At 37.9% G+C, this 19,009-nt stretch overlaps 1 protein-coding gene across 1 annotated transcript in view; it reads right to left on the bottom strand.

Moving 5' to 3' along the window:
• Positions 1-19,009, bottom strand: part of LOC139712863 (uncharacterized) — a 107,242-nt gene that overhangs the window by 65,693 nt on the left and 22,540 nt on the right. The window contains exon 3 of the mRNA XM_071624645.1: positions 2,566-2,704. Within this exon, the coding sequence (XP_071480746.1) occupies positions 2,566-2,704 (139 nt within the window). The remainder of the gene's footprint in view (positions 1-2,565; positions 2,705-19,009) is intronic.

Below are 19,009 nucleotides of genomic sequence, written 5' to 3' on the forward strand. Positions count from 1 at the left end.
GTCAAATCCAAACAAGGATATTTTCCAGGAAATGGTTGAGCTTTTGATCATGACCCTGTCAAAGAGGGCAACGAACAGGGCAGCTAACAGGACATGAGTGCTCTGGTAGGGTCTGAGAAGGAAGACTATCACGGATGACAGGAAATGGGGTTATATTGCCCATGTGTGCCATAGTGCGGGAGCACCCTTAAAAATGACTCACTGCATAATTCACATTCAACAGTTATATTTGAATGTTTCATATCTGGACTTTGACACCAGGATTGTGATCATAATGATCCCATCTTGTTCTGTGCCCAACCCTTGTTATATCAACTGCCAAGTATAATGACAGCAATATCACCTTTGGAACACCCTCACCAAAACATTATTGTACTGAACTATTTGTTTATCATTATAATGATTACGCACCCACATGTACACACACACACAAACACACAAGGCATATTGTTGTTTTCGTTGATGGGTTGTTTTTTTTTTCTTTAGTGTCAAGGACGTTTCTTTGCTTTTTCCTTCTTCAAATTAGTCATCACAGATAAGATTGCTTATTATGCACTGCAATGTAATGGCTTGCTCATAGCGAGAATCATTCAAGAGGCCCACAATAAATTCATCAATTTCTGCCTGTATCAAATTTACCACAAGAGTTTCAGAGGCAATACCATTGTCAATAAAATTTGACTGAAATGTGGACTGACAAACCATTCAACAAACACCATACTGCTGACACAGAAATGCAGGCAGCAGCTATGAAATTTAAAAGACATGATGTAAAGTATATTGAAACTGCAAGCTTTCATTCAATAGACATTCACACTTTGGGAAATCAAGTGTAAAGGAGATTCAAATTTCGTTTCATACATTTGCATTGCAATAATCTCCTAAAATGTTGTGATTTTTTTTGTGTGTATAGACATAACTGTCTATAAACTGGTACTAACAGCGATAAACAATGTGAGTGAGCAGCATGCGTTTACTAATTCATTAAAGCATCCATGAAGATTAAACTTGTAGAACTTTCTTAATATGCGCCCGAGTTCTGAGAAACCTTTTACCAAATTTTTATTTGTCTAATTCTAAATACTCAATTCTATAGAGACGATTCAAAAATTGTGAGGAATTGTTAAATTAGACGTCTGTCCACTAGCAAAGTTGGTGTAAAAGTTGTTTCTGCTTCTTGGGCCCCATTCAAAATTGCGACACATCTGTTCCGATCTATTTCTATTACTTCATCACAGCCGATTTCTAAATGACTGTGCGTGGATGATACAGATGCAATTTTTGTTTTTATTTCCTGATGAATTTTAGCAAGCGTGAGGAGCTTTCGACCAAAGGAGCTGCTGCTATTCAAGTGGTCAATTAGTTTCCTCATAAGAACATTCTGAACAAAAGCTGCCCAATCTCCACTTTTGATTTAAAACAGGTGGATTTCCTCCAAACTCCTTTTCCTGGTTGGCGTGCACTATTGACTGAATGCCGAGTTCTCTAAACAAATCACCAAAAATCGCCTTCTTCAACAGTGCTTTCTTTCTAACCTCTGCTATTCGTTGAGCAAGGCTGCAAAAAAAGTGCATTTGGGGTAACTCCACATATATTTGAACTTTTGCACATAATATTTACTAGAGTCTCACTTTACGAACTGTTTTGCATCATGTTGAAAGTCTAGTTTAATTTTTAAATACAGTAAATTTGTGGTGTCTGTGAGAAGGACTACTAAAAGCAGGTGTGAGCACTAGATCACTGGGCCATTTTCAAAGAGGTTGTTTTGGTAAACTTATATCAAAATCAAAAGAGGTCTAATGATGTAATATGTCTGTGGTCACAAGGAAACCTAACCATGCCCCTCTTGGTAATGGCGGACTTCGTTCGGCACACAAGTACTCCACGTGCTTACCAAACAATTGTGCTGAGCACATCGTGAGTCCGCACCCCTCAGCTGCTAGCAAGGAGCACTGTCCGCCATTACAGTTGAACCTCTCTTATCCGGCCTCCCTTTATCCAAATCTCTCTATTATACGGACGCAATCTTGCCGTGATTTTTTTTTTTTTTAATAATTACGGGAGGAAAGGGGGATTCCCAACTCAATCTAACAATGGCGACCTACAGTCAACTTTGCTGATTACGGTTTATTTTCAAGATCTACTTGATACATTTCTTAATAATTATTTAGGTAAATCATCCCAAGAATCTATAAAAGAAAATGATTTCATTCCTGCAAACACGAACCTCTATTTTGGGGTCTGTTACTGAGTGTAACAATGAAAAGGTTGCAGTATACACATTACTACTACATGTGGTACTACAATGGGCTACATCAGTACATGTGTATGTATCCAAAGCATTGAGTCTCCCGTATCCGGCCAAATCCCTTATCCGGATGAGCCCCGGTCCCGACTTGTCCGGATACGAGAGGTTCAACTGTATCAAAAGGAACAAAATCACTCTTGTGCCTCTCTTAGTACTGGCAGACCTCGCTCCGTGCCCTCACGGAGCAAATCGTACAGGTCGCATTGTGAGGTAGCACTCTAGTTCAAATGATAACCTCTATGGTACAGCCGCCTTACCTGGAGTTTGGCCAGGGGGATGATGTCACAATTGGTGGGGCGGTGCCACACAGTCTTCTGGAGCATCTCATTGTAGTAGTAGAAGCGGGACGTCTTGGGATCGAAGAGTTCCCACCATTGGTTGTTATCTCTCTTCTTCCTGTAGAACAAAAACAACAACAAAACAACCACAATATGAAGTCACATCAAGTAATGATAATAATTAGGTATATAAAAATGTATTAAAAATGCAGATATCTGGTTTTGTTTAACAAGGGCAAATGCTACCAGGAATTGCCTAGATGGAGATCACAAGCCTAACACTGACACGTACTGATTTCATGAACCAATATAGCAGAGGTTCATTTCATGAATACCAGTCAAATAGTGAATGGGGAAAAAAACAAAAACAAAACAAACACTCTATTCCACTTTATACAGTACACTGCTAAACATTTTAGCAAGAAAAAGAAGACTGTCTTTAAGATGCATACATACCAAGGACCCATACTGCACAGAGCTGCGGTCAATAGGACATTTTACACCGTGTGCATCAAAAACTTATACTAAGTATGAGTAGATTGCTTGTGCTGTATCAATAAGAAAGACACTCAACACTCAACTCTTTGTTTCTGTTATTAACAGGACCAAGCATTTGTTATATAAACATTGTACAAGCACACTGATGATACTTGGCATGAAAAAAAAAGAATGAATGATGCACTTGCTATTATGAAACAATGCGCTCGCACCTGTGAGCAAGACGATCGAAAGACGATTTAAATATAAAACCCACTGGCAAGGAACGATGATGCGAATGTAAACATACATCATATGCACCTACACACAACCAGTAATTGAGTGCCAACAGGTGCATATATTATAGCTTAAATCCCGTTGAGGGCAGACTGATTTTGCTACAACACGCATTTCCCATAGTCACCAGAACAAGTACTCACGGGACTTGCCTTTAAAGATGTTAAAGGACAAGTTCACCTTCATAAACATAAGGATTGAGAGAATGTAGCAATATTAGTAGAACACATCATTGAAAGTTTGAGGAAAATCAGACAATCCGTTCAAAAGTTATGAATTTTTGAAGTTTTTGTGCAGTAACCGCTGGATGAGAAGACTACTCCAGTGTATGAATAATTTAGATGTCAGATGCGTACAACAATATGAGGAAAATATAAAGAGAATTTCACAAAATGCCATCTTTTGAAAAAAGTACACATTCCCCAGACTCGTTACCGACAAATGTTATGGGTAATATTATTCCCCCTGCCTTTAGAAAGAGGCAAGTCAAGAGCTCTTTTACACGTATTATGCGAAAAAAGTGAAAATATGTTGAATTTTCTTTTACATTTTCTTTATACTGTTGTACGCATATGACTCACAAGCTGTAGTAGTCTCCTCATCCAGCGGTTCACACACAAAAATTTTAAAAATTCATAACTTTGGCATCGATTGTCCAATTTTCCTCAAACTTTCACTGATGTGTTCTACTAATATTGTTGCATTCTCTCAATCCTTATGTTTATGAAGGTGAACTTGTCCTTTAAAGTGTCCTGTTCAATAAGAAAGGGTCTACTGTGTAAGCCGTTATTTTCGCAAATTACGATGTCATGGACATTTTTGCAAAATGTTATTTCCGCGAATTGACAGCACGCTGTCGTAAGTGCACCATTACACCAGCACAAAGACGACATTTTCATGTATTGCTATTAGTTCGCGGTGCAACAGTGATTCGCGAAATTCGCGAAAATTAAACCCTTGCAAAAATAACAGCTTATACAGTATTCGTTCAGTGTTTGAAAGAAACCCATATTATTGCTATACAACTCTTGGGAAGTACAAAATATTTAACTAAATTCTTGTCTAATGATACTAAACACATAATTCATACCTTTCTTGAAAGAATTGTACACATGCATGCTGTGCACTGCAGACAAGATATAAAGTTAACTATCCGTATTTTGTTGGTGATACAATGTAGGTGACAAGAAATACCTAAATATCACTGACCGCTAAAAGATGGGGGAAACTATAGATGAAATCTTTACACAAATCTTAAGGGCCAGTATCATGAGAAAGCTCGATAAAAGGTTTGGCTGTAGTTCTCTGGTCAAAATCCACTTGCCCATTATTCTGTCAGAATCTTTCCTGCAATGGCTAAATGCACAAGCAAAGTTTAGCACATTTTGTCTTATAAACTTCCTCCATAAAAGTTGAAACATTGAGCCCCTTCCAATGAGATCAGTTTCACTTGATACATAGCGGCCCAGATTTTAATACAAAAATGTTCCTGAGAAACCTGACACCTCGATGCCCTCAGGGGAAACAATCGAAGCCTCCTTCATAACACATTATCGTGAGATCGAATCTCCCACTGTTAGCTGGGCTGCGGAATATGCGTACATAATACTGACATAAATGTCTGTAAGTGGGACTACCAATAAAGGAGCCTCTTCATTATAGATGACCCCATGACTGAATATCGAAAACATATTCAAAACATATACTAAAGAAAATGGTACAGGTATAGTTACATAGTATCAGGCAAGGGTATACAATGTGTACCAGTAATTCTTACAAAATCATCTCTCCCTTTATCTATACGAAACAGAAGTTCTTTGCACAAAATTAGGAGAAAGCAGATTCTAGGTGAAGAAAAAAGAGACAAAAACATATTCATACACAAAAGAGAAAGATTCCTCGAGAAAAAAATGCGTACAAAGAAAAAATGAGGGGGAAAGGAATAGAAAGATATACTGCCTGTAAGAGTACATTTGACTTGCTAAATGCCTAGCAGGTTTGTTTGCTTATTTGTTTGCGGTGTGTTTTTGCTTTTGTTCTTGGTTGTTCTTAGTTTTGTTTTGTTTGTTTGTTACATTTTGTTTTTAAGAGGAGTGTGTTCAGTGTCATACTATATACAGCATATAAATATCATACAAGATTTTTTCTTTCCCCCTGGACATGGGTAAATATTTCACCTGTACGCTGATGACCCTTAAATAATAACAAAGGAAAAAAAAAAAAACTAAGAGAAAAACATATACAAGGAAACTCACAGTTAGTATTTTGCTAAAGAAATCTCAATGGGTGTCAATAATTCCCAAATCAGGGATGTTTTACATTCTTTAGCAAGGACATGAAAAAGCACAGTTTTCCTTCAGAGAGACTTCTGCATAATCTGGGGAGCTACCAACACGACAATGAGGAATATATCTCAAAATCTGTTTTAATAATCTTGCATTATTGTTGACCCACAAGTTTCCCATTTATATACAACTATATCATTGATGTTGCCTTCAGGGGCAATATCTTTCGAACCTTGGCCACTATCCACACCTTCTCAAGCCACAAACAGATGCACTTAACATCCAATCTCCTGATGATACATACAAGACCCTATTGACAATTACAGCAAGAATGTCAATAAGATTCTATGTCCAAATAAGGTCGGCAAAGGGGGGCTCTTACAGTGTATATTAGCTCCGGCTAAACTTCTTTTGGCCGTGATGAGTTTTAATTTGGGAGACATTTTTGCAGCGACACATCTAATCTTGTTTGAGATGGTGTCCCACACACAGGCGAGCGAGCCCTGGAGTCCTGGATGGGGCGATTGCCAATGGCAGGGGAACGGGGGCTATGTACATCGCATGAATGCAAGGAATGCGCCTGTTTACTGGGAGTTGTTTCCTCACAAAGAAGGGTCCGATGTCACGCTATTAAACTTCTGCCCATTTCATCTGATCTGAGCATGCCCCGCAAACAGACACTGCCGTTGTGTGTACTCCAAACAACAGTCATCACCATTAGTGCCTCATCATCCGAGATTATAGCACAGGCTTGTGTGACACTTTACTCCTAGATTAAAGGGACAATTTACTCCAAGATTGTTTCCAAAAATCAGGGTACCATCAGAAACAGACAGAATAGAAGGTGCACTCAGAGCTGACAAACTGACAGTTAGCGCATTTTAAGAATTGCCAACTACTGAGTTATCACAACAAGCAATAGAGGTCGCTATCAAACAAAATGTGATGATGAGCATTATCACTGTGTGCCAAGTAACAAGAAATTTGTATGCAATTTATATGCAAAATAGATCAAGTTCTTGATATCACCTCTTAACTCTTTTACTTTTAAAACATGTAACTTTTCCCAGTTTGCAAATCTTAATAGCAAGAATTACATTTCCCTCATCATCAAATCGTTTACAGCCCCATCAATAATGCATCAATGGCTAACATTGATTCTTTGAATTTCATTTTTCTGAAATTATTATGAATTTAGTAAAAATTTGAATTTGGATGTAAAATATTGATATTTCTTTAAGAAAATGGGAGCTTGTGTGGTGATTACACCAACCTCATCTAATTTCCATAAATTCGTAATTGTACTAATTATCACTGCTTGATGAAGATTGGTATAAAAGTATGAAACTTTAATAAAGACATCTGAGAACGTTCTCAATGCTGTGCCTCAAGTTTTACTGAAACTTCCATTCTGTGTTTTGACTTGATTCTATGTGACATTTCACTCTCCAACCAATATTGGTGGTTCATTTGATGTAGTGTTCATATCCTCAAAATCAGGCAGCTCTTATAAATATATTTCCATTGCTGGAGCAAAATATGGACACCGTGCTGGAATTTTTTACCACTTTAAGGAAATAGATTTTTTTTTTCATTATGGCATGAGGTATGAATGCATCAGGGAATAATCCCGATTTTGCTAGTCCCATCCATGTATAGATATTTTAGAAGAGAAAAAAACAGAGCAAGGTTTTTATCAAAAGGATGGTAAAGTTTTGGTTAAGCTGGGGAGTCAGTTTTTTACTTTTAACATTTTGCAAGATAATCAGAAAACACTTATGGAATATTAAAGACTATACAATTCTATTCAGAAGAATTCAAAGTTTATTGGATGAAAATTGGTTTTGAAATGGCCGAGATATCTAAAATACAAAGTAAAACAAAGTGATCCAGATAAAAGAATGGGTCCCACCTTTTATTACGACCTCTTTTGTTTTGGATTTCTCAGCCATGTCCTAACTAATTTTCATCAAATTAACTTTGAATTTCTCTTGGAATTGCTGGATCTTTCATATTTCATGAAAGGTTTCTCATTATCTCATAAGAAAACTTGGAAAGGTGAAGCCACATTTCAACCAGAAATATTCATCCCTTTAAAGGGATCATATAGTTTTGGTTGAGACCTAATTTCAGGTTTCTAACATTTTTTGGTGAGATAATGAGAAACCTCTTATGAAATATGAAAGAGCATACAAGTAATTCATGAGGAATTCAACATTTGATGAAAATTGGTTTCAAAATGGCTGAGATATCCAAAAACAGAGCGATTCTAACAAAGTGTGGGACCCACACTTTTTTACAATCGCTTTGTTTCACTTTGTTTTTTGATGTTTCAGTCATTCCAAACCCTATTTTCATCAAATAAACTTTGAATTCCTCTTAAAATGGTATGTTCTGTACTATATCATGAGTGTTTTCTTGGTATCTTGCAAAAACTTTAAAGCCCAATTCTCATCTCCACCAATACTGTACTATCCCTTTAAAATTCTTCTAGGCTTTCCTTATTTAGGAAAGTGGAAGCTGAGCAGTGTCAATGACCACAGCTTTCCCTGGGAGGAAGCTCATTTGCGACGATCCTCGGCAAACTCATTAACGGCGTAAAGAGGATCTTCGTAGAGCGAGACGCTCCCCCTCCCGGTGACCTGCCGAGTGCCTGAGAAACAGCACAGCGAGCTCCTGCATAATGACTTGGGGGTGGGGAGGGGGTGTTCAGACTTACAGGAAAACTTGTTTGTAATAATGTATCTGAATTGGGTCCTCAAACATGTTCCAAATTCATACAGAAATGACTCTCCACATACAGTGTAAATTCTCATTGCCATGGTGAGGACAAGCTGCTGTAAAACAAGATTCATTCGCGGCACAAAATTTTTCACGATTTGGGAGCCGACGGCCTTTTTCCGCAGCATAAAATACTGGCATTCAATGTATAAGGTAGACAAGAACTTCTACCTACATTTCATCCACTGAGAATGAGAAGGGTGCTATTAAGGTGCCTCAAGCACATGAAAATGAAAAATATGAACATGAAAATTTCTGGTTTCACAGTAATTTTCTTACAACATACATTTCACATAGCAATGCTGGGGTGACACAACACCTCACATCTTTACAAATGTCAAATGTTCAGGACAGTAAAACCAATTTGTCAGCCAAAACACTATATCAAATGGGATATTAAACGTTTCCTTTGACATGCTGTGGTGGCTTTACTTTTTTGGAATAAGAGAGCTTGGATTTGGACAAAACAGCACTTAACTGATTATCTGATCATTAATTCACGAAAGTCATTTTCACCAAAATTTGATTATACAAGGTCTAGTCACCCAAGCGACGATAAACGCCTGCCTGAGTATACTCGGGACAAGTCTTCAACAGGCTAGCCTTTCATACTACTCTCGATACCCAAATTACATTATAACATATTGTATGACTTACCCCCTTATTCAGACGCAAGCCAGTTTATACCAAAACTCGATAAAGAAATGACGTATAAAGAAACATCGTATAGCCGATAGACCGTTCAGACGCTAATTTCGACCATTCTGGAAAAACGTCGTATCGATGTGCAGTTTCTCACTGCGCATGTTGTTATGGCCATGAGTGACAGGTACAAGGTCACCTCTCGTGCTCGCTCCCATTAAGTCCCGGCCAGTTATACCGTTCTATGGTCGCCATACGTTCAGACGCACAATGGACACGGTGGAATGCTGATTCGTTATCGAGTTCTAGTTCGAAACGATGCTCTGACCGTCGTTTCGCTATACGTCTTTTCATTATACGTTGTTTCGTTAGTCAGCTTTCAGACGTATAAATTCATCGTTTAGCTATACCGTTTTGGTATAGCTATACCGTTCTAGTATCAATCTTTTGCGTCTGAATGTCCTGTATGTACATCTAACCATGGGTGGAAGTGAACCTATCACCAAGCTCCATCTCCTTAATCAGGTTGGGGAGGTCATCATGCCAAGATTCCACCGTGATGGTCACAGAATGCACTAGTTTAACCCGTTGATGACGGACTGATTTTGCTACAACACGCATTTCCCATAGACACCTGCCCGAGTATACTCGGGACTCGTCCTCAATGGGTTAATTGAGCAAAACATGATGATGCATTTGGAGTATTGAAATGCACTGCTTGTGTACAAGTGGGTGGAATAGTACAGTGTTGCTAATTGTATGCCCTTTTACAGAAAAAGTGGCCATAAATTTAAGCAACACAGGTCAGGCAACTGGCCTTTTACACAACTTGTAACATGTTATTCAATGATTTGATGCATGATATCATGCATTATATGCATGAAGGTTGTTATTTCATTGACAGCAACTGACTCATACAGGGGACATCACCTCATGATCACTTGTCCAAAAATCTCTGTCATTGCAGGCCACACACACACACATCATACCATCATGTACACATTATATATGAATATACACACAAATGCACACACACAAAAACACAAACAAACAAATGCTCAAACACACTCACACACTCACACATGGACACACACACAAAAAAAAAAAAAACCCACAGGCACCATTAAATTATCAATCTGAAATCCTATCATCTGCAAAATGTGGGATTACCAAAACGCTTGCTCATCTATCTTCATCAAAGGCGCCTAATTAAAAAAAAAAAAAAAAATCAATTGTCTTTAAGCTGTGATGTCGAGCCGGTTCATATATTCTCAATCAAAAACTGTCCTTGCCATCGCACCGTTATTACTACCGATTACCGGAGCAAATTAAATAACAGGAGAGACTGCACAAAGCGCTTTCAATTGACGCGGAAATTAATCCTGAATCTGCAGCATCAGGGAGGCTCTGTCAGTAAAGACGAATACTGACAATGGAATCTGCTTTTGAGCGAAACGAATGATCGCGCAGCGCCAAGATTCTTGATTCGGTGTCAAAAATGTCACCAAGAATTGTGAACCATTACTTGGGGGGTGATATGGTGTACAGTTAGCCCCCCTCTACAGACAAACCCCTCAGGCCCGTATTACTCATTCTGCATTATGATGTATCTATTTCATCCGATACCAAGTCCATGGAAGTGAGTATCGAAGCTTGTAAATCGAAGCCAGCCATGACAGGGTACTAAAAACTTTAGCGCCAATAATGTACATCAGGCTCTCATGACGGTAAAAATCCAATTTCTTACAAATCATCAGCATTTTGTGTATTGGCAGTGGTAGCATTTCTGTTTTTACAAATTAACCCCAAACCTGTCATGTGCACCAACTTTCATGTCTAGTTTATCAGCGTACATACAAAAAACACTCATGCCTCCACAGAACCGTGACGTTCTATCATTGAGTGTGCGTGTTGAGATCATGCATGCAAAGGTGTACTTCAGAATTGGGCATACATGCATGCATGCATGCAAGTCCCATCGGTGCATTCAGTGAAAGTGCCCAGGGGGGCGTTTCATCAACGAGTTCGTCGGAGTTTTCACCGACAAATTTGCTATCAGCCAATCAGACGCAAGGATTTACACTGACAACTGTTACAAGCTAATGAAATCCTTGGTGTGATTGGCTGATAGCAAATTTGTCGGTGAAAACCTCCGACGAACTCATTGATGAAACGCCCCCCTGATGTGGCATTACTGTACGACACAATTAAATGATCTATCAAAATTGATAGAGAGTATCTCATTTAGGTTTGACCCACACACAGTTTGTATGTAGGGCCTACATTTGTACCTACACTGTTTTGATTGGATGAAGAAATTGCAGGAGACACTTCACAACAAATACATTGACAAATTTCTCTAATTGATGATGATAATGATGATGATAATAATGGTAGCAATAATAATAATAATAGCAATATTAATAATAATAATAATAATAATAATAATAATAATAATAATAATAATAATAACAAAATATTCATCATTATTTACTAAATCATTACCATTATAACAATCACCAATTATTATTATTATCATTATTATTGTTACTAAATTGCGATAATAACTAAAATAATATTAATCATCATCATCATCATTATCAATATGATAATTTATAAACAAATCAATTTCACAGCCTAAAAATTTAGACTAGTTAGAACCAATTTTTGGTACACATAAAAAATCACCCCATTCATAATGTGCGTATACATGTATAATATACAGGTGTAGCAGCAGTCATGGAGAGAAAATGAAGTAGTCGAGTGTGCGTTATCCGTGAAATATTGTGATTACATGCGCCATATGGCACGGGTATTTAACCAGAGAAGGAAAAAAAAAGGACAAAATGTCGATCCTCAGTGACCATCTGACATGCGGCGGGGTAGAATATTCCATTACATTGTACTGTACATCCCTCTTCCCTTACACTGCCTCCTCATCACAATGCAACAGGCAACACACACAGTCACATACCTACGTGTACACTGTGTAGGTTCCAAATGCATCTTTTTAGGAGTGTGTGGATCATATAAAGCGTGCATTACGTTCAGCATTCCATTTGCACTGGCTTTTGCCATGGTGCTTGTAATGTAATTCAGCTGTACCCACTATTGTCTCATATTGACTGATTATCATGTAATTACATAAGCCATCTTTCATCATTCATTATCTATTCATAATGTTACATATAAATTAATCATCTGTCTACCTGCATGCGTATCTACCAATAGACAGTTTGATTTTGTCTTCATTTCACCATGTACTCATTTATTCATCTTATCATAATCTAAACACATAGGTTTGCCTAGTTTTCGTGAGTAAATTCATACATTATGGAAGTAAAATAAGTCCAGTTTACCATCACCTTTAATAAAGTCACGGAATGAAATATATTCAAGGCTTTCTAAACAAACGAAATGCATTATTTTAAAGGAGAAATACGTAGAGCCTTCTTTTTTAACATATTTATGATCATTCATCCACAAATTAGGGGATTATATTCAAATAGTCATGCACACAGAGAGATTTGACTACTATGTTGTTGTTGTTTTTATCTGTAATGACATGACTTGCATTTGTGTGTGTGTGTGTGTGTGTGTGTGTGTGTGTGTGTGTGTGCGTGTGAGTGTGTGTGGATGGGTGTTTGTGTAACAAGTTTAGCTTCATATGTGATAGCTTGATCGTTAGGCGACGAGGAATTCAATGGGCATTGCGAGAAGTGCTCTTTAGGGCAATGTGGGAGCAACTTTTACAGGGTACAACGGGGACAGCAAGGCAAAATTACTACATTGTAGAGAAAAGGATTAAATACACTGTACTTGCCCCATAGTTTTGATTGCCAAAGCAGGCCTATAACCAGGTTAACAACAAAACTATGACACAGACTTAGAAAAACATAAAACAAAACAAAACGAAATAAAGCACAATATAGATTCAAGGATATCAGCATTTTGATATCAGGTGCATTGCTGCTGCTTCTGTTTTATTTGCTTCGGATCATTTGACACACAAAAATTGCCTCCCAGGCTACATATTGTACACTGACCTCTAGCTAATATCCTTTATATTGACCTCTACCCTTTGTTGGTGTACAGGAGTGTGCAAAGCTGCACTGCTCTTCATATTGGAAAAGGCATGACAACTTGGTCCTGGATAAGGTTCTGTTCGGACGACACATCTATGAACCAAGCCAATTACCATTTCATGAAGTCACTAGACTGTGAAAGAAAAGCATTCGGAGCCGTGTGGCACTTTGTAAAGCATCAAGCCCAGAGCCACATCACTAGACAGTCAGGGTGTAAGGGTACCCAGGGAACTCTGATAACCAAACATGAATATGTATGCCTGGGACTAAAGCATGTCATCACACAAGAGCTCCGTGCCCACGGGATCTCGCCGCGAGCAAGACCGCTTTTTAGTTGTCATCCGGGTGTGCAACTTTCAATTACGTGTTACCCAAAACTCATTACCGACGACTACTGGCGGCTTGAGTGAGAGATATATCCGTGGCCGGATAATGGAAAATGTCACTTGAGGAATTCTTAGGATACCTCGAGCCACACCGATATGGCCCATCTTCATTGACTATGGACTTCACCGTCCTCGGATGACGAGCAGAGCTGAGTACATCCTTGATAGCAATACTCTAACAGAGACTTTCAACTTTCAACTTCTTCTTTTTTCTCTCACTCTCTCCCTCTCTTTCCTTCATCATCTCTTCTTCTCTCCTTCATCATCTCTTCTTCTCTCTCTCCCTCTCTCCATCTCTTTCCCGCTTTCTCTTCAATGTTAAAACTCTTCATTTTTGAAGAGCCATGAGCACTGAAAAGTGGACCTGAGCATTATACAAGTAGCCACTATTATTATTATCATCATCATTATTATTATCATTATTATTATTATTATTATCATTATCATTATTAGTATTATCATTATTAGTATTATCATTATTATTATTATTATTATCATTATTATTATTATTATTGTTATTATTATTATTATTATTATTATTATTATTATTATTATTATTATTATTATTATTATCATTATTATTATCATTATTATATCTATGGACTTCTTTCTGCAGACTTACAGTATCATGCAGATCATTTTCTAGCATTTATTTGTGATAACAAATAGGATTTTATTTGCAAGGGCAGAAAAGTAAAATAGAAGAGAGAATGAACAAATGTTATTGCTGTTCCAGACAGGTGCTCAAGGGACAAATACTATAAAGGATTGCATATTGTAGTTCTCATTTTGTCACCAATTGACATTGCTGCTCTGAATACATGATTTATGATTTTATCTGTAAACATGTATAAAAACAATAGTGTACTGTTAAACCAGAAATTTTGCTTGCATTCTACTGTCGCCAATTTCCAAAGAGCCAAGATTGGCGAAATTAAAATGCACATATGTATGAAAGTTCTTGTCTATGCTAGATAGGGCCTATATTGAATGCCATTGGCAATTCACAAAAATTTCATGCTGCGAAAAAGGCCATCAGCTCCAATTCGCAAAAATGTCATGCTGCAAAAAAAGTCTTGCTTTACAGCAGCTTGGGACTGTAAAGAAGGCTGCCAACATTCACCCATCAAAATGACATTCTTTTTTTTTTCTCACTCTCTTCTCGAATACTAATAGCCTTGATTCTTTTTTTTTTTTGTCATGACACATTACGATGTTCGCATTAGGCTGCGTTTTTTTCCCATAACTTTATTTGCAGTAGTATGAAATTGATTTAAATATCTGTGTATGACTGCATTCATTTTTAGTTGCTGTTTTTTTTTTACTCCAATATTTATCTATCAATATGATAACATTTAAAGTTTTTTAACGTGTGAATTATATATAATGAATTTTATCATAGGTACATTGTATGTGAGGGTGTGTGCAATTTCTCTTCAGTTGATGCCTTATCTTTGTTGTTATTATTGGTGCTATCAATTTTTATGATAGTGTGAGTATAGTTTGTCTTTTTTTTTTCGGGAGGTGTCCATATGAATCAGTTGTGTAAAATGTCAGTTTGTTTTATTTCTTTTCTTTATGTCTCCCTGTTGTAAAGCTGAAAAGTTTGATGTAATCAAATATGGTTAGTCTTCGGACTTTTATTTGGTGTTTTTTAATAAAACCGAAATTGAAATTGAAATTGAAATTGAATCAAAGAGATATCAGGGACTTGTGTGTTACATGTATCTCTGAGGTAAAAATGAAACATATTTAAATCAGGCATACTTTATATTGTTTTATGAGCATGAAGAGATATTTGTTTTAAGGAATTTTCCTACAGAATCGGGGAGACCTGGTAGATCTGCAGTTTACTATTTCATACTGCTCCATGGCATTTGCTTGTATGACAATTGCTCCCATGAAATGTTCTGCAAGCTATTATAAGCCAAACATATTCTACCGTGGGGCTAAACAACCGGTTGTAGCTCCATGATTCTACCAACAAACATAACCCTAATCCTAATCCTAATCCTCACATCAAACTAAACCTAAAACCCTCAGATCACAACCCTAACCCCAGCCATAAAGTCCTTGGAGAAAATTATAAAGACCAGAGCAATTGTCGGAGAAGCAAACAAATGTGCATCACCGTTTTCATCCAGGATGCGACGGTAAATGATGGGAGAGTCTTGAGAGGAGACTAGCCCATGATGACCTGGGAATCTGATGCCAAATGACCTTTCGCTCCTTTACTCACTCACTATGTGCAGTGAAATGAAGCTCCCTGGTACTGTCTGGTTATGTTTGGGTGACAGGTTCCACCTCTCCTGTTTGTACAAGGCTATGAGGGTTGGATCTGTGGATCTACAGACACTCTCTCACAATGAAACACACTTTGGATTTTGCCCATACAAAACAAGCTGAACAAGCATAAAAGTGCTCACAAACACATCCCACCCACCCCCAGCACACTAGTATACAACGTAAATATGCAATATACATTTATAATAAATGTTTATCATAAATAAAGACACCCCTAGGCATAAAGTGTTTTGCAGAATATGAATCCACTGCAGGAAAGAAACCAAACAATTACAGGGTTCATACTCTTTCTCATAAAGTAAATTCCACGACTTTCCATGACCTTTCTAGCCAGAATTCCATGATCTTTCCATGACTTTTACATAATTCTTCTTTTTTTACACATTAAACTGAAAATATGATCTCAAATCAGAGCGAAGTAAAGGGAATACATACATCTCACACAAACAAAGATAAACTTCTATAATTTTTGCAATTCCATGACTTTCCATGACCTTTTGATGAAAATATCAGTTTTTCATGACTTTCAAGGCCTGGAAAACAACTAGGCCAAATTCCATGACTTTCCAGGTTTTCCATGACCCGTATGAACCCTGAATTAATCAAAAGGAGTAGGCCTACTGGTAAGGTTATACTTCCACTTGAAATCAAATTTGTAAGAGGTTACCTTTATCTCATTATTGCATTAAATCTAATAAACTGTAGCAAAAAAAAAAAAAAAAGCTGCTGAAAACTGCTCATCCAATAGTGGTTAAAGCCAATGGAGTAGGCCTATATGATAGAAATTAATTCAAATTGAACTGGTTTATAAACATTATTCATACAATGTTGGTGGGGGTGCATGGGGCTGAGGGAAGGAAGTATACGAGGGGACTTTTTGACTCTGCTACTGCGGAAAATACTTTTATGCATCAATCACATACCTGTATTAATGAACTAAATGCCTTTTTCAATTTCATGGCATGAAATTTGTGCAAAGTGCCACTGGCATTCAATGCATAGGGCCTTTAGTGTAGATACATTGTAGGAACATTTGGGTGCATCAACGCAATGTTGCTAATCTTGGCTCTTGCAAATTCACCAAATCAAATTACACATGAAAAATGTTTGATTTACAGTATGTGCAAGGCAATGCATGTAGGCCTACATAATACCTGATACCCAGTTTTGATGGCTGGGTTTAAAGTAGGGGGTGGGGGGGGGTGAAGGTGTTACCCTCCCTCCAGTGACTTTTCACAGCCATCCAGGCAGCGAGGTGCTGATCCCAACCCCTCCTCCACCTCCCAAGGCACGTCAACTATTCCTAGAGGGGAGCAACTTGGGAGCAACATTCACTTTGGGGTCAGCTTACGATGGGGGGGGGGGGGGGGGGGGGGATTTTTTGAGTCGATACTCCCCCAGTCACACATTTTGACATTGGGCCCTATCCATCGTACATGTCCCAGCATGTTGGAACACTGTGCATTCAAAACAAAGGAGGCCGAGCTGTTTTTGCATTATAAGCCCAGTGCAACTGGATCTGCCATCAACAGCCACACCTGGGTGCGTGCCTGGTTGTTTTAGTTTCGACTCAACAACCTCGTCCTGGAGATAGGCTGCCTCCAATAATAATTAGCCTACAACAGCCACATTTTAAACCGATGTCGAGCAATGTATGTGCTCGTGGGAAGAACATACTAGAGGAATAATTAGAGCAAAATTACCCTCCTCTTGGACGTAAAATACAGGATCCAGCTTGAAAGACGTTGTATCTTTTTCTGAGGGGTGGTGGGAGCAGAATAGGAAAGAGTTAATTTGTAATAGTTTTTCCACTACCCCACCCCACCCCAAAAATACAGAATACAAATATCTTATAAAGTTATGAACATCATATCCAGCTGAGGTACTTCATTTATTCTTGTCCAATTTTGATCAAAGTTTTACTGTTGTCTTCATAGAATCTTACTCTTTCTTTATATCAGTCTAGTCTGGAATTCCACTTAAAGGCCAATCCAGTTTACAGGATCAGCTCATTCACACTACGGCAATATAGATGCATTTTTTTTCTATAACTGTCTGAAGAATTTGAGTAACCATGAACTTGGGTGACCAACCATCTCAAGTACACGGTTGACCTTAGCCCCCTCCAAGGGTCAAGCTGGGGACATCCAAGGCTGAGAATCAATGCAGGGCCACAACCCAGAGAGAGGCATTGGTAGAATTCCAAGTGATAAGCCGCACGGATGCCTGCCTCTTTACCAAGATAGAAATATTGATATCTGCACGAGAGATGCTCCGTGACAAAATTGTGAAAGCAGGGACATCTGATTGTTTGTTTGTGTTTTTGCTGGTTGTTTGTGCGCTTGTCTGTTTGTTTGGCATTGATTAACTTTTGCATTCATGGGGGATGGTCATGAGTTACAAACAGGAGAGTTGACCTACAAAACAAACAAACAAACATGTAAACATCTTTCTTGAAATATCTTTACAGCAATCCGTAGCACTGATTAAAAAAAGAATCGCTTGATCATTATAGTTTCCACTAGCAATAGCTTTATAGTCATTCTAACTCATCTCTCATTCATTTTTCTTCCAATGAATGTAGGAATCTCGACACACCGTTAAAAAAAAAATACATGAAGACAAATCATAAATTTATCATAAAACTGTGGAGTTATGGATCGCCCAAATACCACTCAAGGAGAGTTCATACAAGCTTCTCAAAATAAATTTGCTGAAACATAGCCAAACACAACTGTTCCATCATTCCAATTTTTACTTCAGCTATACAGAGTCTGAAAAGAGCCTAGCCGAGCATACCATAGCAACGAGAATCTGGACAGTAGTCGCATCAATCAATGAATGAGAAATCAGAATTTAATTTGCTGCAGCGCTGCGATGATGGTAGTAGGCGTTGATGACTAAGCAGAGACAAGGGGGACCTTACAATGCCTTCACACAATTCGGACAGCTTTCCAAGGACAGTTCACAGGTTAACTGCATTAAATATCAAATAGAATTCAAAATCTGGCAGAACCTGTTCATTCCCTTAAAAGACTCTATGGTGGAGTTCAATCCAAAATTGAAGAAAGAGAAAAAGGAAAGCATTTACCTTTGTTGTCTGAATTACACATTTAATGGATGTGCATTAAAAGAAAAATCATGCATGAACATTCTTCATTTTATA

This window comes from Diadema antillarum, unplaced genomic scaffold, assembly GCF_040938485.1.
Source record: "Diadema antillarum isolate AM-2024a unplaced genomic scaffold, OU_Dant_1.0 seq00001870_RagTag, whole genome shotgun sequence".
NCBI classification, from domain to species: domain Eukaryota; kingdom Metazoa; phylum Echinodermata; class Echinoidea; order Diadematoida; family Diadematidae; genus Diadema; species Diadema antillarum.